Source organism: Lipotes vexillifer, unplaced genomic scaffold (genome assembly GCF_000442215.2).
Source record: "Lipotes vexillifer unplaced genomic scaffold, Lipotes_vexillifer_v1.1 scaffold1586, whole genome shotgun sequence".
NCBI classification, from domain to species: domain Eukaryota; kingdom Metazoa; phylum Chordata; class Mammalia; order Artiodactyla; family Lipotidae; genus Lipotes; species Lipotes vexillifer.
In genome coordinates, this window is record NW_006792103.1 from 102,510 (window position 1) to 125,231 (window position 22,722).

General features: G+C 39.7%; 1 protein-coding gene across 3 annotated transcripts in view; it reads left to right on the forward strand.

Annotated features, from left to right (window-relative positions):
- Positions 1 to 6,594: 6,594 nt before the first annotated feature.
- The window catches only part of FZD6 (frizzled class receptor 6), a 38,851-nt gene continuing 22,723 nt past the window's right edge, over positions 6,595 to 22,722 (forward strand). Inside the window, exons 1-3 of one of the 3 annotated variants that reach the window (XM_007465310.1) lie at positions 6,595 to 6,722; positions 7,665 to 7,797; positions 7,913 to 7,997. In XM_007465310.1, coding sequence (XP_007465372.1) covers positions 7,917 to 7,997 — 81 coding nt within the window. In that variant the 5' untranslated portion in view covers positions 6,595 to 6,722; positions 7,665 to 7,797; positions 7,913 to 7,916. Of the gene's footprint in view, positions 6,723 to 7,664; positions 7,998 to 22,722 lie in introns of all 3 variants that reach the window. The other 2 variants (XM_007465311.1, XM_007465309.1) reach the window with 2 other exon arrangements.

Genomic DNA, 22,722 nt, shown 5'->3' on the forward strand with positions numbered 1-22,722 from the left:
CCCTCTGTTCTTTTCTATGCCTCTGCTCAGTTCAGACTCCTCCAGTGGAGGTCCCCCTACTGCTGTTTGCTCCCCAGCCCCCAAACGCCTGGGCATCAGGTGAGTGGTCACAAGCAGGCCTACCCACATGTTTGTAGGCCCCAGGCAAGAGTACAAAGGAGGGCACCGTGCTCTATTTATTTCTTTCTTTTATGGAAGTATAGTTGATTTACAATGTTGTGTTAATTTCTGGTGTACAGCACAGTGATTCAGTTATACGTGTATATATATTCTTTTTCATACTCTTCCATTATGGTTTTTCCATTCAGGATACTGAATATAGTTTCCCATGCTATACAGTAGGACTTTGTTTTTATCTATTTTATATATAGTAGTTTGTATCTGCCAATCCCAGACTCCTGATTTATCCCTCCCCCACCCCCTTTCCCCTTTGGTAGCCATAAATTTGTTTTGTAAATAAGTTCACTTGTGTCATATTTCAGATTCCACATGTATGGGATATCATATGGTATTTGTCCTCTTTCTGACTTACTTCACTTAGTATGATAATCCCTAGGTCCATCCATGTTGCTGCAAACGGCATTATTTCATTCTTTTTTATGGCTGAGTAGTAGTATTCCATTGTGTATATATACTGCATCTTCTTCATCCATTCATCTGTCAATAGACATTTAGGTTGTTTCCATGTCTTGACTATTGTAAATAGTGCTGCTATAAACATTGAGGTGAATGTATATTTTCAAATTATAATTTTTGTCTAGATATACGCCCAGGAGTGGGATTGCTGCAGCAACTCTATTTTTAGTTTTTTTGGAACCTCCATACTGTTTTCCATAGTAGCTGCGCCTCTATGTTTACATAGTTAAAAGTCATAAATCAAGCTAACAAACTGTTAAATAAAATATGTTCAGTCTTCCTACATTTATCCTAAGATAAAAATTTTGTAATATATAAAGCTGTAGTTTAATGAGTATGGACAAGCTATCAGCGATGAAAAAATTTAATTATTATCGTGTGTGTCTGCACAGTCTGGTGATAGGGTGTCTGCATAGTCTGGTGATAGGCTGTAGATGTTTGGATAAGTAATAAAATAAAAATTCACACAACTTACTCTATGAAATTTATTTTTTCCCCTTCATTTCAGCAAAATCATTTAATGATGCTGCTATAATCATGATTTTCATATTGATATAACCAGTGTTCTATTAATAATAATGCAAATTACATAATATTGTAGCTTTGGAATTTTAAAATTTAATTTCTTGGAGAAACTTTGTTCTGCTAAGGCAGTAGCAGTTGGAATTGTCAATCAAATTCTTAAAACAATACTTATTTTAGAAAATGAAGGATTGGGGTTTCTGGTCTGGCATGTAAAGAGTATAGAAGCCATCACTCCAACCTAACAAGTAAAAAGCTGAACAAACTGAAAATCAACAACTCTTCTTAGATCTGTTAGAGAATTGAGATCACAAAGCAAACTGCTGCTCCCAAAATTGGAGAGACAAACAGGCAGAACAGAGAATAACAACTTACTGGGCAGAAACCTCCAGGGGGACCAGTAGGCGGTATGAAAACCTGAACTGTAATAGATGAACTCCTGGAGACTCAGCGCAGAAGACGGCTAGAGTTTAAAACTCCATAGGGACCCAGTCTTTGGGGGATACCCACACTTTTGTGAGTTTTATTTTCTGAACCTCTACCAGATTCTCACAGTGAATATTGGAGAAAAAGCCCCTTACGTTTCTGGCAGGGAGGGAAAAGAAGGAAAAAATTTGAAATATGTCAGAGCATTCTGTTCTTAACCAGACCTGCTCTTCAGAGAAATTGTCTTACCGGAGGCTAATCTATTGGGGTTTTATCAGAGCCTGACTGACCAGGGGGAAGAGAAATACCCAATCCCAGCCCACTCTAGCCATACTATCCCACCTAATGGGGGTATAAACTGAGAAGCACTTGTGAAGTTCATAGCCCAAGGCCACAGGCTCACTGAAAGACTGAGACCTAATCATAGATCTATAGAATGCTTCCCACACCACCCCCACCTTAACACCACAGCACTGAAGCCTTGTTTACCCAAGTTCCTTTTACCCAGTACATCATGTCTGACTTTCAACAAAAAGTTACATGGCACACTATAAAGCAAAAAAACCCAATTTGAAGAAACAGAGCAAGCATCAGAACCAGACCCAGATATGGCAGTAATGCTGAAATTATCAGATCAGAAATTTAAAATAACTATGATTAATATGCTAAGAGCTGTAAGAGAAAAAGTAGACAACATGCAAGAGCAAATGGATAATGTAAGCAGATAAATGGAAATTCTAAGAAAGAATCACAAAGAAATGCTAGAGATCAAAAACAGTGTAATGGAAATGAAGACTGCTTTTAATGGGCTCTTTAGTAGACTGGACACAGTTGAGGAAAGAACCTCTGAGCTTGAGGATATGTCAATACAAACTTCTGAAACTGAAAAGCAAAGAGAGACAAAAGATTGAAAAAAAAATTGAATAGAATGTCCAGGAACTCTGGGACAACTACAAAAGTGTAACATATGTGTAATGGGAATACCAGAGGAGAAGAAAGAGAGAAAGGAACAGAAGAAATATTTGAAGAAATAATGACTGAGAATCTACCCCAAATTAATGTCAGGCACCAAACCACAGATATAGGAAGCTCAGAGAACACCAAGCAGGATAAATGCAGAAAACAAACATTACACCTAGGCATATCAAATGCATACTGCAGAAAATTAAAAATAAAGAAAAAATCTTGAAGCCAGAGTGGGGGGAGAATCTTACTTATGGAGGAGGAAAAACAAGAATTATATCCAACTACTTCTCAGAAATCATGCAAGCAAGAATAGACTGGACTGAAATATTTAGTGTTAAGAGAAAAAAACCCACCAACCTAGAATTCTGTATCCTGCAAAATCATCCTTCAAAAGTTAAGGAAAAATAAAGACTTTCTCAGTCGAACATTGGGGGAATTTGTTGCCTTGCAAGAAATGTTAAAATAAGCTCTTCAGAGAAAATGAAAATTATATAGGTCAGAAACATGATCTAATAAAGGAAGGAAAAGCATTAGAGAAAGAATAAGTAAAAGCAAACTAAAACTTTTATTTTTCTTATTCTTAATTGATTTAAGAGATAACAGTTCTTTCAAAACAGTAATAGCAACTACATATTCAATGATTATAGCTTATGTATAAGTGAAGTAAATGACAGCAATGATATAAAGGGTGGGAGGGAGGAATTAAGAATGCTTTGTAATCATAAGGCACTTGCACAACTCCTGAAGCAGTATAGTGTTATTTGAAAGTGGACTTGGATGAGTTGTAAACATATATTGCAAACAATAGGGCAACCAATTTTTTTAAAAAAGTAAAAAAAAAGAAGTATAACTGATATGCTAAGAAAGGAGAGAAAATGGAATTATACAAAATGCTCAATTAAAACCACAAAAAAGCAGAAAAAGAGTGGAAGGAAAAAATAGCAATAAGACCAAGGGCAATGAATAGAAAATAGTATCATAATCCAACTATATCAATAATCACTTTAAACATCAACAGTAAAAATCCACTAATTAAAAGGCAGAGATCATCAGAGTGGATGAAAACACAAGTCCCAACAATGTCTTGTCCACAAGAAACCCATTTTAAAAATAAAGACACATATAGATTAAAAGTAAAGGAATGGAGAAAGATATGCCACACTAACACTAATCAAAAGAAGGCTGGGAAAAAAAAAAAAGCTGGAGTAGCTATATTAATTTCAGAAGAGCAGACTTCAGATTTATCGTAGGTATACAAGGCTGATTCAACATTTGAAAATTCATGAAATCCAGCACATCAACAAGCTAAGGAAGAAAAATCACATAATCATATCAATATATGCAGCAAAAACACTTGATGAAATCCAACACACATTCAAGATAAAAGCTCTCAGCAAACTAGGAATAGAGGGGAAGTTCCTCAACCTGCTAAAGAACATCTACAAAAAACCTACAGCTAACATCATCCTAAAAAGCTAGAAGCTTTCCTGCTGAGATTAGGAATAGGCAAGAATGTTCCTTCTCACTACAGTATTCCTTTTCAACATTGTACTGGAAGTCCTAGCTAATGCAATAAGACCAAAAAAAGAAAGAAGGAAAGAAAGAAAAAGTATACAGATTGGGAGGGAAGAAATAAAATTGTTTTTGTTTATAGATGACACGATTGTCTATGTAGAAAATCTGGAAAGATCTACTAAAAAAACTCCTGTAACTAATAAGTGATTATGGTACGCTTGCAGGATATAAGGTTAACATAAATCTCATCGCTTTCCTATATACCAGCAATGAACAAGTGAATTTGAAATAAAAAATACAATACCAATTAAAAACAAACAAATAAACAACCCCAATACCATTTACATTAACATCCTGAAAAATGAAACACTTGAGCATTAAACTAACAAAATATATATAAGATCAATATGAGGAAAACCACAAAACTCTGATGGAAGAAATCAATGAAGAAATAAATCAATAGAGATAGTTGATGCTCAGGGATAAAAAGACACAATATTGCCAAGATGCTAGTGCTTCCCAAATCTTTTGATCTATAGATTTAATGAAATTCCAATCAAAATCCCAGCAAGTTATTTTGTGGATATTGACAAAATGACTCTAAAGTTTATATGGAGAAGAAAAAGACCCAGAATAGCCAACTCAATATTGAGGAATTGAGGAAGAACAAAGTTGGAGACTGACTTCAAGACTCACTACAAAACTACAGTAATCAAGGCAGTGTAGTATTGGTGAAAGAATAGACAAATAGATCAATGGAACAGAATAGAGAGCCCAGAAATAGACCCATATAAATACAGTCAACTTATCTTTGACAAAGTAGCAGAGGCAATACAATGGAGCAAAGATCATCTTTTCAACAAACAGTGCTGTAACAACTGCATATGCAAAAAAAGAAATAAATCTGGTCACAAATCTTACACCTTTCACAAAGATTAACTCAAAATGAATCACAGACCTAAATTTAAACACAAAACTATAAAACTCCTAGAAGATAACATAGGAGAAAATCTAGAAGTCCTTGGGTTTGTGATGACTTTTTAGATACAACACCAAAGGCACGATCCATGAAAGAAAAAATTAACAAACTGGACTTCATTAAAATTAATTACTTCTGCTCTGTGAAAGATGAGGTCTAGAGAATTAGGTGTTAAACCACAGACTGGCAGAAAATATTTGCAAAAGATATACCTGATAAAGGATTATTATCCAAAATATACATAGGACTCTTAAAACTCAACTATAAGAAAACCAACAACCCAATTAAAAGACAGGCCAAAGACCTTAACAGACACCTCATCAAAGAAGATATACAAATGACAAATAAGCACATGAAAAAATGCCCATATCTTATTTCATCAGGGAAATGCAAATTAAAATAGAGATATCACTAAACACCTATTAGAATAGCCAGAATCCAGAACAGTAACATCAAACCTTGGCAAGGGGTTAAACACCAGGAACTCTCAAGCATTGCTGGTGTGAATGCAAAATGGTATAAGTCACTTTGGAAGACAGTTTAGCACTTTTTCTTTTATAAAACTGAATATACTTTTACCACATGATCCAGCAATCTGGTTCCTTGCTACTTACCCAAAGGAACTGAAAACTTACTGCCACACAAAAACCTGCACACAGGTGTTTTTTATAACAGCTTTATTCTTAAGAGCCAAAACTTGGAATCAACCAAGATGTCCTTCAGTAGGTGAATAACCTGTGGTCCATCCAGACCATGCAATATTATTTATCACTAAAAAGAAATGAGCTGTCAAGCCACGAGAAGACATGAAGGAATAGTACTGAGTGACAGTGGCCAGTCTGAAAAGGCTACATACCGTACGATTCCACCGGAAAACAGAATGTATGACATTCTGGAAAAGACCAAACTTGGTGACAGTATGAAGATCTGGTGATTTTCAAACGTTAGAGGGAAGGGATGAATAGGTAAGCACTGTGAGATGACGCGTGGCACAGCTGGTACTAAAAACTGGGTTGACTCCTAAAGCAGTTGAACTTTCTATTACGGTTCTGCGTCAGTAAACCATAGGACCTTCCAGGGCTGAAATCCCATTGCCACCTGTGCCTCCAGTTGGTGACCAGACTCCCTGAATTAATAAAAGGGTTTTTTGGTTTTGTTTTTTTAAGACAGATACCCAGCAAGTTACCCACTCTCCAACTAAGGTCACTTGGGCAACTGACTTTCCAGAGCAAACTGGCCCAGTTTAAGAATTCTTGGCTCCTGAAATTCGGAATAAATTGTGTTCTTCTAAAAGCTTTATTTGGGATTCTAGGCTGAACCCCTCTGGACGGCACATAAGAGACCGCAAAGTGAAGGGGGGCTCCCCGGCCCAACAGCTGAACCCCGACACCGCGACACCGCTCAACCTGGCCCGGCGGGGCCGGCCCAGAACCAGGCCCGGCCGGCGCCGCGCGGGCGGGGCCCGGGCGGAGAGCCAGACCCGCCGCTGCCGCCGCGAGCCTTGACCTGCCCGCCAGACCTGGCGGCGCAGTCTCGCGGGATTCCTCAGCTCTCGCTCCCGGTGCGGCTCCTGAGGTGGCTAGAGTCCCGGACACTCCCGGGAGCCGTCTCTGGTCGCGGGGGTACACGGTGGGCTGGACGGGGACGGGGAGGAAGGTGCCTTCGACCGCCGCCCGAGGTGAGGGTCCTCGGGCCCCGACTGGGCGGGCGGCCGCCGCCGGGCGGGTGCCGGGGTGAGTCGGGGCGGGCCTCGAGGGGTGCGGGGCGGGCGGGGGGCGCGCGCTTGTTGCCGCAGGTGCGGGGAAGGCGGCGGCGGCGGGACGGTCCGCACTGGCCAAAGTTTTCCAGAAAGTTGGGGAACGGCGATGCCGGTCCCCGCGGGGCCAGGGGCAGGTGCCCGGGGGTGGGGCGAGTTGCCCTCCCTGGCGCTGGAAGTCGGGGCACCGGTGTGTGCTGGGGGATGGGATGAGGGCGTGCGATTATTCGTGGCTCCGGGCCCACAGCCTCCCTCCCACCGAAACTCCGTCGCCGCCGCGGGACAGCTTTGCTCATTTCCCTTTTCCGTGAGATCGCTACTCCCCCCAGACATTGAATACTAGTTTCGCTCCTCCGCAGTAGGAATCCTGGAAGTCTCCCTCTACTTGGCAGTTTTAAAAACGTAGACAGTATGTCTCCAGAAGAGTGCCACAAAAACTGGCCCTTTAGAGTCTTTTAAAGAATTGAAGAACTCATGAGGTCTTAAGGAATTTCCCCGGGACTCGGTTTTCTTGTGCGTAATAAGATAGCCAACAGGGGCTTTTAGGTTTTACAGTTCTATCAGCCCTTCTTAACTTATTCCTATCCCCACCATTTTCTCCATCTCGCTCATCCAGTGTCCCCCTTTTACCCTGTGTTCCGTACAGCGCAAGCCTCCTATCACCCGTTCCCTACAGATGAGACTTCGTCAGCAGGCGATAGATTCTGTGCCAAGGCAGGTGGAAGGGGATCTCGATGGGACGAAATTTTCCGTCGTTATTCCGGTGTTAGTTACCTAGGGTGAAAATCTTAACTCTGCACTTTGACGTACGCATTTGAGTCTATGACAGACGTTGCTGATACACCCATTTGGTTGTTTTTACAGTAATTGACCCAGAATTCATTTTCAGGAAAAAGGGCTTCCTTCAAAATGGTCAAATAATTAAACGAGGAATTTGAGCATTTTATCTTTGGATGGAAATCTGAGAATGAACAGAGCTATTAATCCAAGCCATGTGGTAAAATTAGGAATTTGAAGAGAATGGAAACGTTTACATTTTTGTGGACATGTATTTTTCTACCCCTCATACGAGGGCACAGTCTTTTCACCTGTGAACCAATTACTGTTCCCAGATGTATGAAAATGGCCTACAACATGACATTTTTCCCTAATCTGATGGGTCATTATGACCAGAGTATTGCGGCTGTGGAAATGGAGGTGAGTAGTTCTCCGTATCTTTATGGAAAAATAGTTTATGCTCTGTTCTGGAATAAACTATAAATAGGACCTTTTTTTTTTAATTATTTTTATTCTAGTGTGTCTTTTTTTTTTTTTTTTTAATAAATTTATTTATTTATTTATTTTTGGCTGTGTTGGGTCTTCGTTTCTGTGCGAGGGCTTTCTCTAGTTGTGGCAAGTGGGGGCCACTCTTCATCGCGGTGCGCGGGACTCTCACTGTCGCGGCCTCTCTTGTTGCAGAGCACAGGCTCCAGACGCGCAGGCTCAGTAGTTGTGGCTCACGGGCCCAGTTGCTCCGCGGCATGTGGGATCTTCCCAGACCAGGGCTCGAACCCGTGTCCCCTGCATTGGCAGGCAGATTCTCAACCGCTGCGCCACCAGGGAAGCCCAATATTACCTTTTTTTAAAAAAAAAACACAGACACAGTAAGGGATTTCTTCAAGTTGTATATAAGTCCTACTTTGAATAAATCCCTTTGAGAATTAAATCTCCCTACTAACTTGCGCTCCTGTACATCTGTGGCCCTGCTTAGTGGATTTGCTTAAGATCGGGTTCATTTTATATGAAGTATAGTTATGAATGATTTTGCAGTGTCTTGCACCTGTCAAATATTTTGCTCTCCTGAGTAAATTATGGTAGTTCCTCTAGAAATGTGAATTCTGAATTTTTCCTAATTGATTGAACGTGTAATCTATGTTGCCTGGACTAAAAGTGCTTGGGTTACATATATTTTCATAAGTAGTTGTTACGTTCACTTGGCCCTGTTTTTCTGAAGCAAATCAATGACTAGAAGATTTTGGGGCTGTAGATAGTGTTTTGCTAAAAAGTGACTTTTTCTTTAAGCATAGTGCTTCAGTATTCTTTGTAAGATACCTGTTTAAAAAAAAACAAAAGACAACACACACGTCAGGGGAGGAGCAGAGTGACACTAAATATTGCCTCAGGTGCCTCAGTTACCTGTCTCTGGTTTAGAGATATGCAGATTGCTAGGGAGGTGTGGGAAGAAAGAGTTACCTGTAGAAACCTGTCCTCTCCTACAGATCTGTTAGGTGGATAACTTTCATGAAGGAAAGAAGACAAATGTTTCTGTAGTTTTTTTCCAGAAAAACTGAGGATAGTAAAGGCTTTTTCCTCTCAGATTGTTTCTTAAAGTTGAAACCTCGGCAGTTTTAATATAGACACAGCTTTAAAAACTGACCAGACTTGATTTCGCAGCTTCTAAAGTCTTCCATTGTTGTTTAGTTGAATAGTTGTCCAGCTACCTCATTGTAGACTCATGTCTAAAATAGGAAGGCTTTTGAATACTAAGTAGAAGTACTTTTAAAAGATATTGCAAATTATATTACTATAATCTTTCAATGGTTTTTCAAACCAGTGCAAGGTGTCTTTTTGAACACTGAACAGATGATATGGTGAGACTTCCATTGGTTAATCAGAACCATTTTGATTGTTTAATCTGATTAAATAAAGTATGTAGTATGAGTAACTTCAAGGAATAATTATAACCTTCATTCACATTTTTTCTGATGTGTTTTATAACTCATATCTTATAGAGTTCTTAAAAATTTGTTTAAATCTGGTCTCCTTTTTGTGTAGTAGCTATATGCATTTTGAATGCTGACATTGACCTTATAAATTCAGATAATTTAGAATTCCTTATCATAGAGTACCATTATGAAGATAGGGAGAGATGCATCCCTGCTATTAAATACTGTAATTATAAGATGATAAGAACTAGTTTTTGTTCTAGACATGTCTTTTTAAAACCAATTGTTTCTGACCCAAAAAAGGTTATTTTTCATTTACCTAGCTTCTTTCCCAGGTAGTTTTGTGTCTGGACTTGATATCAAGAAGGCATTTTTGTTCTTCCCTCCTTTATTTGATTACTGACATTACTAATCTCTTCATTATATAATCTACACTTTCTCTTAGCCTTTACTATTAAGTTTTATTCCATAAATCACATTTCAGTTGGTTTAAGGATATAAAAGAAAGCCATCAAGCAGTCATTTAATACCAGCATTAACGTTTACAAAAGAAGAAAGGGAAATGGAAAGGCAAAATAATACCAACCTAAATGAGACTTTAAATCCCTATAAATTATCTTTTTGGTCCAGTGCATTACGCTTTTCCTATTGCCCTGTTCTTATTTTTCCTTAGCCAGTGGCATTCTCTTTTAGTTCCTGTATTGAATGTCCAAAATTCTATAATTCGAGAGTTGTGACTTAAATATCATGCAGAGCTGCTTATCCTCTTTTGTGCCATTGACCCATTCTCAGAATTTTAAAACTTAAATAACATGAGTAGGATTACAGAGGAAACCAATTATATTGAAATGTACATCTATTTATAGCCCAGGTTAGGAAGCTTTGAACCTGTCATTATATAGGTGAAGAAACTGAAGCCCAGAAAAGTTATGATTTGTCCAAGATCTGAGCGCTATAATCTGATGCAGTCTTCTCTGTCAACATGGACCATAATTGTCATCTTTAACGATTTTTGTGGGGTGTTTTTTTATCCTTGACCTTATTAGATAAAAAAGAAAATATTTCCTAAGATTAGAATGTCCTGTGTTAATTTCAGTCTTTGCTGCTTCTTCCTAAACTTCATTTTGATAAAAATTAAGCTGGCAGATTTTTTTTTTTAACCTCTAATCAGCTCTACCTTTCTATTTCTCATCCATGCCTTGAATACAAAGTCTTGTCAAAATTTTTAGATCAAAAATAAAATCCTTTGGCTTCAGCCTGTCCCCTCTGGTGGTGCCAAAGTGATTTCAGTAAAATGCAAATCCATGCAGTCCACTCTAGGGTTAAAATTCTTCACCATTTCCCTAAAGCTGGAAAAATAAAGACCTGACTAGTGCAGCACCTAAGGTTCTTTATATAAGACCCTGCCTTCCTGTCCGGCTTCCCATCTTGTTGCTTCCCATGTTACACACTCTGCTTCGGCCAAGCTGACCTGTTTGTAGATGTAGAATTCAGATCCATATTACTCCCTCTCACTTCCGTACAGTTGTACATATTGTATCCACTGCCTCCTGGGCTCCTTACCTACCCTTCTTCATCTGCTCAATTTCTTTACATCTCAGTTAAAGCAATAACTCTGTGTTTAGCGAAGTATTCCTTTCACCTTTCTCCCAAGCATATTTAATCAGCTCACTCTCTACACTCTGATAGTACATAATATATACAACTGTTCTTATACTTACCGTGCTGTATTGCACTTATTTACATGGCTCTCTCCCTAGCTTTTGAGGTTGTTGAGAGTAGGGATGTTTATTCATTTCTATGTCTAATGCCTAGTACAGTGTACAGTGCCTCTGAGCATGGTAGATGTTCAATGAAGGCTAAATAAAGGAAAAGGAGATGTTTCTTATTCTAATAAATCATCAATGAGAATTTTCCCTCCAAATCTTTACCTTCCACCTTTATATTCTGCAGAGTCTACGTGAAAGGCACTAATATTTTTATTTTTTATTTTTCAATTTTTAATTTTTTTAACATCTTTATTGGAGTATAATTGCTTTACAATGGTGTGTTAGTTTCTGCTTTATAACAAAGTGAATCAGTTATACATATACATATGTTCCCATATCTCTTCCCTCTTGCGTCTCCCTCCCTCCCACCCTCCCTATCCCACCCCTCTAGGTGGTCACAAAGCACCGAGCTGATCTCCCTGTGCTATGCGGCTGCTTCCCACTAGCTATCTATTTTACGTTTGGTCCCTTCCCATATCCTCAAGTCTGTTCTCCAGTAGGTCTGTGTCTTTATTCCTGTTTTACCCCTAGGTTCTTCATAACATTTATTTTTTCTTAGATTCCATATATATGTGGTAGGATACAGTATTTGTCTTTCTCTTTCTGACTTACTTCACTCTGTATGACACACTCTAGGCCCATCTACCTCACTACAAATAACTCAATTTCGTTTCTTTTTATGGCTGAGTAATACTCCATTGTATATATGTGCCACATCTTCTTTACCCATTCATCTGTTGATGGACACTTAGGTTACTTCCATGTCCTGGCTATTGTAAATAGAGCTGCAATGAACATTTTGGTACATGACTCTTTTTGAATTATGGTTTTCTCAGGGTATATGCCCAGTAGTGGGATTGCTGGGTCATATGGTAGTTCTATTTGTAGTTTTTTAAGGAACCTCCATACTGTTCTCCATAGTGGCTGAACCAATTCACATTCCCACCAGCAGTGCAAGAGTGTTCCCTTTTCTCCACACCCTCTCCAGCATTTATTGTTTCTAGATTTTTTGATGATGGCCATTCTGACTGGTGTGAGATGATATCTCATTGTAGTTTTGATTTGCATTTCTCTAATGATTAATGATGTTGAGCATTCTTTCATGTGTTTGTTGGCAGTCTGTATATCTTCTTTGGAGAAATGTCTATTTAGGTCTTCTGCCCATTTTTGGATTGGGTTGTTTATTTTTTTGTTATTGAGCTGCATGAGCTGCCTGTAAATTTTAGAGATTAATCCTTTGTCAGTTGATTCATTTGCAAATTTCTCGCATTCTGAGAGTTGTCTTTTTGTCTTGTTTATAGTTTCCTTTGCTGTGCAAAAGCTTTGAAGTTTCATTAGGTCCCATTTGTTTATTTTTGTTTCTATTTTCATTTCTCTAGGAGGTGGATCAAAAAGGATCTTGCTGTGATTTATGTCATAGACTGTTCTGCCTATGTTTTCCTCTAAGAGTTTTATACTGTCTGGCCTTACATTTAGGTCTTTAATCCATTTTGAGTTTATTTTTGTGTGTGGTGTTAGGGAGTGTTCTAATTTCATACTCTTTACGTGTACCTGTCCAGTTTTCCCAGCACCACTTATTGAAGAGTCTGTCTTTTCTCCACTGTATATTCTTGCCTCCTTTATCAAAGATAAAGTGACCATATGTGCGTGGGTTTATCTCTGGGCTTTCTATCCTGTTCCATTGATCTATATTTCTGTTTTTGAAAGGCCCTAATATTTTTATGTGGTTTACATATCATCCACCTTTGATCTGCCTGAGCCTAGTTCTAATAAAATACATCAGTTGATATCCTCTGTGTTCTTTGCCATTATTAGCGTGACACGTTTATTTTGAATTTATTCAAAAGATTAGATTTTTTAACCATTTATATTTATTTATATGGAGTGAAAGAATTGTCTTTTGATTGGACCATTGTATTATAAACTATATGTGTCAGATTTCTTTTCAAACATTGTACTTTAGTACTTAATCTATAGTCCAGTCATATACTAAATTATAACTGAATATACCTCAGCTTTTACTTTTAAAAAGTGTTTTATAGTTTCTCTAAAGAACTGATTGTGTTTTACACTTTCAACCCAACTGCCTTTGGCTCCTGTTGGTCCCGGTTGAATTTCCAGTGTTTACTATGCATTAACGTTAGGATGAGGGGCTGAAGAATTATCTGATGATTATGGCAACCAGTTGTGCCTTCTTAGCTACCAAGAATTTCATGTAAGTCAAGAGATCTATTTCCCTCCTCTTTTATGCCTTAGTTTTCATTATGTGTGATGGTTATCCTGGTTTATAGAATTTATAACATTTGTGGTCATTGCTGATCTGTGATTATGAGGTGGTTTAGGGCAGTGGTTGTCAAACTTTAGTTCATAGACCAGCAGGTTGTGAGCTTGTTAGAAATGCAAGTTCATGGACCCCATTCCAACCTACTGAATCATGATCTGTGAAAGTAGAGCTCAGGAAACTGATTTAACAAGCTGTCCAAGTGTTTCTTATGAGTGTTAAAATTTGAGACCCAGTGGTTTAGAGCAGGGAATGCAGACATTTTCTGTAAAGGGGTAAATAATAAATATTTTTGGCTTTGCAAGACCTTCACACTCTGTCACAGCTATTCAGCTCTTCAGTTGTAGCCAGTACAAATGAATGTGGATGTTTCAATAAAACTTTACTTATAAAAACAGATAGTGCATCACATTTGGCCCACAGGCTGTAGTTTGCTGAACCCTGGTTTAAAGCACTTGAAAATGTTCTTAAGGATTACACACATAAAGCATGTAATAAAAGTCATTATTGTGCATTCTTATTAATATGTTACCATATGTGTTATGTGTTATTTTCTTTCCAGATAATTTTAATTCAGATTTATCACAAACCAAAGGATCTGACTGAGATATCCTGGTCCTTTAGTTTTGTTTCAGAGATTGCTTGAAATAAGGGACTTTGATTTTTTTTCTTATTTTATTATCTGAGACTGAAGTCATTTGTATTATTACAAAGAGTTAATTTACAATTCTGAATAGTAACTTGGCTTTGTAATGAAAAGGATGTTGTACAGTCTAACTCTCCCAAGTGGAAAAACAAATGGTTGCTGGTTTTCCATTGTGTTGCTTTTTGTTTCATATCTAGAGCATTGTTTCTCAAATTGTGAGGTTGATGTCCCTTGAGAGACTGATTTCATCCAGAAAGAAATGAGACTGATCTAGGGAAAATGGAGACCAGAATTTTGTATTTTTCTTTTTGAATTGCCTTCATTAAGGCCTAGGCAAAACTAAGTCATGTATTGTTTGGAACAGCATGTGGTTGTTCTACTTTTGAACAGTCTAAAGGGAAGTGAGCCAAAAAAAAAAAAAACTCCTTTCCTTTCCACCTGTTAGTATGCACTAGTAAAATGTCTCTAATCAATTAAAAATAAAGGGACGGAGAAAAACTGTATAAACAAACTTTAAAGAAAAAATCTGTTTCTATTGGTTTTTAAACATATTCCTCTGCTTTTAGATGTGTCTAGTGGACCCCTTCCTTTCCTCCTTATTCTCCACTCTTCTACCCCATACAAAAGGAAAGAAAATGTTTAGTGTGACTAACCTCTTTATTTTTCAGGGAAGACTTTCTGAAAATAGGTGTAATTATTCTGAAAGTAAGCTATTGAGTCATTTAAAATGAAATAAATATAGAAAAGTATTCCAGATCAGTTGTGTGTATAGTGGCTACTGTTGGGTTTTAAATGTAGAAACTATAAACTTGCCTTCCTTTCTGACATTGTACTGCAGTAGTAGGAAAAGTACCTTGACTAATTCTGAGTCTACAGAATCAGGGTTAGACCTGTATGTGAACAGAGGACAGTATTTCTCCTGGGAGTCTCTGCTGATAGGGACAAAATCCCTAGGGTCATTCCTTGTTATTCCACAGTCTGGGATATTATTAGTTATGCCTTCAGGAGAGCCTGTCCGCAAAGAGACATGGTTCTTTTAGACCATGGGAAGACTGTTGTGTTGTGATTATTTCCTTTCCTTGAGAATGTGGCATGTAGATAATGAAGTTTTATTGCTCTAGTTTGTATATATGTATGTATTCATTCATTAATGTTTGTTGAATGTGTACCTGAATGTGAATTATAGTTTTTCAAGTTACAAGTTTTCTTCAAATAAATTAGCTGCCCCTTTCTCTCTTTCTCCTCCTTCTGGGACCCTGATAATGCAAATTGTTAGTATGCTTGATGTTGTCCCAGAGGTCTCTTAAATTAAACTGTCCTCATTTTTTTTAAATTCTTTTTTCTTTTTTCTGTTCAGCTTGGGTGATTTTCACTACTCTGTATTCCAGTTCACTGATCTGATTCTCTGTATTACCTAATCTACTGTTGATTTCTTCTAGTGTATTTTTTATTTCAGTTATTGTATTCTTCAGTTCTGTTTAGTTCTTCTTTATAATTTTGAACTCTTTATTAAATTTCTCGCTGTGTTCATCCATTCTTCTCCTGAGTTTGTTGAACATCTTGTGATCATTGTCTTGAACTCTTTATCTGGTAGATTGCTGATTTCCACTTTACTTAGTTCTTCTTTTGAGGTTCTGTCTTGTTCCTTCGTTTGGAACATATTCCTCTGTCTCCTCATTTTGCCAAATTCCTTGTGTTTATTTCTATGTATTGGGTAGGTAAGTTATGTTTCCCAATCTTGGCAAATTGGTCTTATGTAAGAGACGTCCCGTGGGGCCCAGCAGAACACTCCCCTCTGGCCACCAGAGCTGTATGTTCTAGGGGTGCCCACTATGTGGGCTGTGTGGGCCCTTCTGTTGTGACAGGGCTAACAACTGTGAGCACCCTGGTAGGTGGGGTTGGTCCCCAGCCCTGCTGGCTGCAAGTCCCTGCCTTGTGTGGTGGCTGCCAGAGGTAGTGGTAACCCACTTACCACTAATAGGCTAGAGGGAAGACTCCAAAATGGTGCTTGCCTGGACCAGCGTCCTCGTGGTAGAATGAGCTCCCCAAAATGGATGCTGCCAGTGTCTGTTTCCCCAGGGGGAGGCCCGGCCTTCTGCCTCTCTGGGAGCCTTTCTAAGATCAGTAAGAGGGTCTGACCCAGTCAGATTACTGCCTCTGCATTGGGAGTTGGAGTGTGTGAAGTTTTGCATGTGCCCTTTAAGAGTAGAGTGTCTGTTTCCTGCATCTCTCCAGCTCTTTTGTATGCAAGCCCTGCCGGCCTTCAAAGCTAGACATTCTAGGGGCTCATCTTCCCAGTGCGGGACCGCCAGGCTAGGGAGCCTGATGTAGGGCTCAGACCCCTGGCTCCTTGGGGAAAACCTCTGCAATTGTGATTATCCTTCCATTTATGGGTTGCCTACCCTGGGGAGTGGGTCTTGACTGTACTGTATTACTACCTCTCCCACCTGTCTCATTGTGGTTCCTTCTTTATATTCTTAGTGGTGGAAAATCTCTTCTGCTAGTCTTCAGGTTGTGCTCATCAGTAGTCACTCTGTAAAGCTGTAATTTTGGTGTGCCCGTGGGAGGAGGTGAGCTTAGAGTCTTCCTACTCCACCATCTTGGCCACATTCTCTAAGTTACAAGTTTTAAATTAAATAATTGACTCTTCAGTGGACAGATTATTTTGCAGTACCAACCACTTACTATATATCTTTGTCTAATTTCTAAAGGAAAGGTCTTTTGGAGAAATAGTTTAAAATTTGTAGTGCTCGCTAAGAAATACTTAAAAAATAACAAGTTTTCTGTTGTGGAAATAATGCAAATTCCTGTTTTTTATTCTTGTCTTGTATTCCAGGCCCTGGTTTGCAATTTTTAAAAAGAAGTTGACTTGCCTGAGATTGGTCACATTCATGATAATAAGTGGCAGAGTTTGTACCACTTGATTATACAGTAGTCCATTAACATTCTCAAAGAATTTACTCAACTCTTGTAACCACTTTGACAGTGTTTGCTCTGTGAAGTGTAAACATTTAGGGACCCCTTCAGATCTTCAGTGAGTCTGTTGCCTGCCTAAGGCGCGCACCACTTTTTTTTTTCCAATCATTTTTTTAAACTTCTTCACTTTTTCTCAATTTCCATTACTATCACTAGAGGTTGGCTTTCTTTTTGGTGACATTTTAAAGTAAGAAATAAAGCTCTTACCACTTCTTGAGAGTTACTGTGTGACACCATGAGTAGAAAGCACAAATCCTGAGATGAGAATCAGATGCTTTATGGTCACTTGGCCTTGGTCACTAGTAAAGTGGCTTCTTCCATGTACCAGGAGGATTCTGATTCATGCTTCAGAAAAGTGACAAATGTCTATATAACCTGCATCTTTATTGCTAAGGGAGGCAAGGTGCAGGCAAGATACTGCCACAAGCCCACTCTGCTTAGGCTTAGCTTTATGTATTTCTTAAAATCAAAATATTTTCCTTCTTTTGATCTCTCTCTATTAGCCTTTTAACTCAGAGTTTCTCTTCAGGATCTTATAGCACCAGCAACCCCAGGTCTATTCTATGGTCCCTTCCATTATCATGTCATTAGATCATGGGGAGCTAGCTGGTGTGTTTTAAGGACAAGGTGTAGTATGACAGAAGTAGGCATTCTGAGAGTGTGAGCAGTATGCTTATGCTGCTTTCCTGTGTCTTTAAAATCTACTCCGGCCACTTGAAGAGGGAATCATATTGGCTACACCTGATGTCATAAATAGGTGACTAGAAAACACCCAGTTCATGAGAGGTCTTGGGCTGATGATCTCTAGATGTCCCATAGTTGTGTCCAGTGTCTACCAGGAACCATTAGCAGAATCAAAGTGGAAGGTTCCTTTTATTTATGTAGGGTTAATCTCCTCATTGGTACATACCTATGGCCTCACCAGCTTTATGTTCTAAATATGATGGGCCAGCATGATGTCCTGTGAAATACTGATAGGGTTAGAGTCTCTGGTCAAATGAAATTGAGGCACAGAGCTGAAGAGCTGATATTACTCTAAGGCGGTGCTTCTCACACTCTGGTGTGCATCAGAATCATCTGAAGGGCTTGTTAAAACACAGATCACTGACACCACCTCCAGAATTCCCGAATCAGTAGATCTGGGGTGGGATGGAGAATTTACTTCTAACAAGTTTCCAGTGGGGCGTGCTGTTGCTGCTTCAGGGACCACTCTTTGAGAATGACTGCTCTAAGGCAAGTTGGGGAAGATGTGTTGCTGTCCTTGTTAGGTGAAAGTAAATTCCTTTTGGAGGAACAAGCATTGGCCAGATTAGAGCTGCATATGTGTTGCAAAGGCTGTACTGATTTGCTATAGTAGAGAGACCACATCTGGAAAAGTACTTTAGCCATTTGATTAAGGTTGCTTAAGACTATGTATTAATAACATATCCAGTTAAAATGGACAGGTGCCACCGATTACTACCCCTGAATCTGTTTTTGCTGGTGTCACTCATCTCTGAAAGCCCTGTCCACAGTATTGCTTTTGATTTTCTATCATGGTAGAGGTAGACCTCTAATGTTTTTTGTTTTGCCACCTCGACCATAAAAATGTTTATCCAGGAAGCCAGTATGGTGATTTTGCTATTGTGAAATACAACTATTTGAAGTGTACACACCTGGGCTTGGGAAATTACACTGGGTTGGGTTTGGGATCTGTTAGTTCGCATCCTCCTCCGGAGTTGCCCCTGTGTAATCTGAAATTGGCCCCCATACACAGAGGGCAGGGAGAGACTGAAGAAGAGGCAGACCACTCCAGATTGGTAGGTGGCAGATTTAATAAGCAAGAAAACTTACATATGAGGCTTGTGTTGGGTGGCCACAAGAAGAGTAGATCTCCGCACCCACTCGCCACAATCTTAAAAGTTTATATAGAGGCCTTCACTGGGCTCAGTCACACATACCATCCAGGTGATCTCAGCACCACTTTACTGTCTCAAGGCTGAGGCCTTGGGCAGCTTGTAGTGCGGGGAAGGCCAGTGGAACATACCTTCAAAGGACAGGAGAGGGGATAAGGGACTTCTGTTTGCCAGGGTCCAGCTCATGGGTCATGTCCTCTCGATTATCTCCTCCAACAGGGTCCCACCAAGCCCCTGTCAAAAGCCCAGTCTCTGAAGCTAGCACGTTGAATCTAGAATCAATACACTCCTATCAGTATTAGCACCATCTGAAATTTTGTTCTTTCCTCCATAATCCAGCACCCTCAAACCAATATAAATGTATAGTGTCTTACAAATAATGTATAATCCTTTTTTTCAGATTTAATTTTGACTTGACTCTCCCAGAGCATGGTGGGGTAGAACTCTTCTTATAGATTGAGACATTGAAGCGTGGTGGGGATGGGGTATGAGGCTATTTATTTGCTTCTTACAAAGTAAATCCTTCAGATGAGTGCCTCAACAGACCAGGGATGAGGGTCTGCTTTGAGGGCTGGGGGTTCAGAGTCCTGTGTAGGGACTCTGAACCTTGTCATGTGTCCCCGCTTCAGATCTTGACGTCCCACTGCCTTCTTATCACAATATCACTGGATCTCCAATGTGAAAGGGAAGCAAATTTAACTGATATAATTTGGCAACCTGCAGGATCAAACTGTGCCTTTGGTTTTCAACTTCAGCCTTGAGATAGTAAAGTGGTGCTGAGATCACCTGGACGGTATGTGTGACTGAGCCCAGTGAAGGCCTCTATATAAACTTTTAAGATTCTGGCAGGCGGGTACGGAGATCTGCTCATCCCAAGACAAGCCTCATATTTAAGTTTTCTTGCTTATTAAATCTGCCACCTACCAATCTGGAGTGGTCTGCATCTTTTTAATCTTTCTTTCACTCCACACCTTGAGCCAAGAATTCAGGGATGCCAGTATGTCGCTCTCTTCCTAAGCCGAACAGCGCCCCTAGAAGCACTCACTTCAGCCCATAGTCCTTGAATACGTGATGGTCTTTATATCTTTCTCTTCTTGTTTGGCAGCAGCTACTCAGCCTTGTCTTCACTGGGCACATAATTCTAAGAAGTTCTTTGAATCTAAGTGATTATAAGGATAATGCAATTAGTTGTTTTTCTGCTATATACCATGGGGCTGCCAGATTTCCATCTTTAAATACTGACAGAATGTTTGCTCGCTTTTGGCCCCAGTTAGTCCAGAAAACCAGTTCTAGAATTCTTCCCATTTCACCGAGGTCACTTACAACTTGTTCTTTATATAATTTTTATGCCAGTTAGTCTTCTTGGTTGCAAACAATAGAAACCAACTTTGACTAACTGAAGCAGAAAATGGGTGGATGTTGGGTAGCTTGTCGGATCAATGGAGAGGCTGGAGAACCAGGGAGAAGCACAGGGAACCAGAACACAGCTAAGATCATACCATAAGATCAGTCTGTCACCAGTGCCAATGCCAGTGGACACTTCCTGAACCATTGTCCCTGGACACTTATTTTGGCACTGTGGGTATTATTGATCCCACTGTAACTGCCTCAAATAATCTGACTGTTCTTTTATACAAGAATCTCAATACCTGGAGCATCCACCTGGCCAAGCTTAGATTATGTCCCTATGTTTTTGTTGTCAGGTTGCACCCCTGCATCTGTCCTTAAGCTTCTGTAGCATCCCACCTACTTTGGGATTCCCCAAAATAGGACTGCTGGGCAGATGGATATGGAAATGTTCATTGTAAAGCTCAGTGCAAGACAGAGTTAGTTAACTAACAAGGAGAAAATTTCCTTGTGGTACCTACAGTTGCTTTGAAATTTATGTCCACCTCTGCTATTCAAGTCTTTGTTACCCTCTTCATAAACTTTCTGAGCCATAAAGTATTCTTAGAGACCATCCAGTAGTTCATCATGTTCATTTTACTGATGAATGCTCTGAGACTCAAAGACAGAAAATTATCTGCCAAAGGTGACACCAGCAGTTAATGACAGAGCTGGAACCAGAATTACAATGCTGGCATTTCCAGCAAAGGATTATATAAAATACTCCACGTATTTTGGTTCTCATTGTCTATATATCATAGTTTGGCTCTGCTCTTTTTCAGAATGGAGGTATAGTTTGCCTTCTTTTTTTTTTTTTTTTTGCCATATGTGGGCCTCTCACTGTTGTGGCCTCTCCCGTCGCAGAGCACAGGCTCCGGACGCACAGGCTCAACAGCCATGGCTCATGGACCCAGCCGCTCCGCGGCATGTGGGATCCTCCCGGACCGGGGCACGAACCCGTGTCCCCTGCATCGGCAGGCGGACTCTCAACCACTGCGCCACCAGGGAAGCTCTAGTTTGCCTTCTTAATTGCCCTCTTCTTCCTTGTTCTTGCTAGTACTGATAGTAACTACCACAGGATTTCTACCAGGAACTGACCATTTTCTTAAAGTTTCCTACCTTTTATTTCTGAGTGTTAAAAGTATAATCAACAGGACTATTTTAATTATTACTTAATGCTAGAATTTCAAAAGCAGCATTGATTTTTTTATGCTGTGGTTAGTTATTGGGTGAGTTTCTGAGCCTTCTTTGAGAATAAAATTTGAAAAGGAGAAATTCTTGCATGAGACCATGAAGGCTCTGGGTTACTGAGAGAGTTGAAGAAGGTGTGTCGTTCAGGGAGGAGAGAGGGAACGGACTGAAGAGCCTAGAAAGTTTGAATCATTGCTCAGTTCATGGGTTTACATAGCACTTACCATGCTAAATACTAGTTTAATAATATGATATTCTGAGTATAAGATTAAGGACACAAGGGCTTCCCTGGTGGCGCAGTGGTTGAGAGTCCGCCTGCTGATGCAGGGGACACGGGTTCGTGCCCCGGTCCGGGAGGATCCCACATGCCGCGGAGCGGCTGGGCCCGTGAGCCATGGCCGCTGAGCCTGCGCGTCCGGAGCCTGTGCTCCGCAACAGGAGAGGCCACAACGGTGAGAGGCCCGTGAACCGCAAAAAAAAAAAGATTAAGGACACAACAAATGTCACAGTGAGTCAGGTTACTAGTCTTTCCATCTCATTCAAGGTTTGGTTTCTGAGAATGATACCTAGGACATTTTGTGGAAGAACATAAAAGATTCCTGTCAAGAATTTTATTTAAACAATTAGGGAAATATGCTCATTCTGTTTTTTCAACCATTTGGGATGAGTTCAATAACAGGCTGACTATCCATTATTTAAAGTGCTATTATTTGTTCTAAAATTATCTGTTCCAGGGAATTCCCTGGTGTCCTGTGGTTAGGACTCCAAGCTTGCACTGCAGGGGGCACGGTTTCGATCCCTGGTCAGGGAACTAATATACTGCAAGCTGCGTGGCGTGGCCAAAAAAAATTTTTTTTAGATAGATAGATAGATAGATTGATTGATTTTAAAAATCACCTGTTCCAGAATTACCTGCTGAAGGAAGTACATGTATCATCTGAATATGATGAACATAGTTTGAGGTTTTACTGTCTTTGATTAATGTGTCCTGTGAACATTTGTTGAGTTTTGTTTCATGTTAGAAGATTCTCAGTTCTCTTTGGATATCCTTCTTCCCCTTCATTCTTATGGGC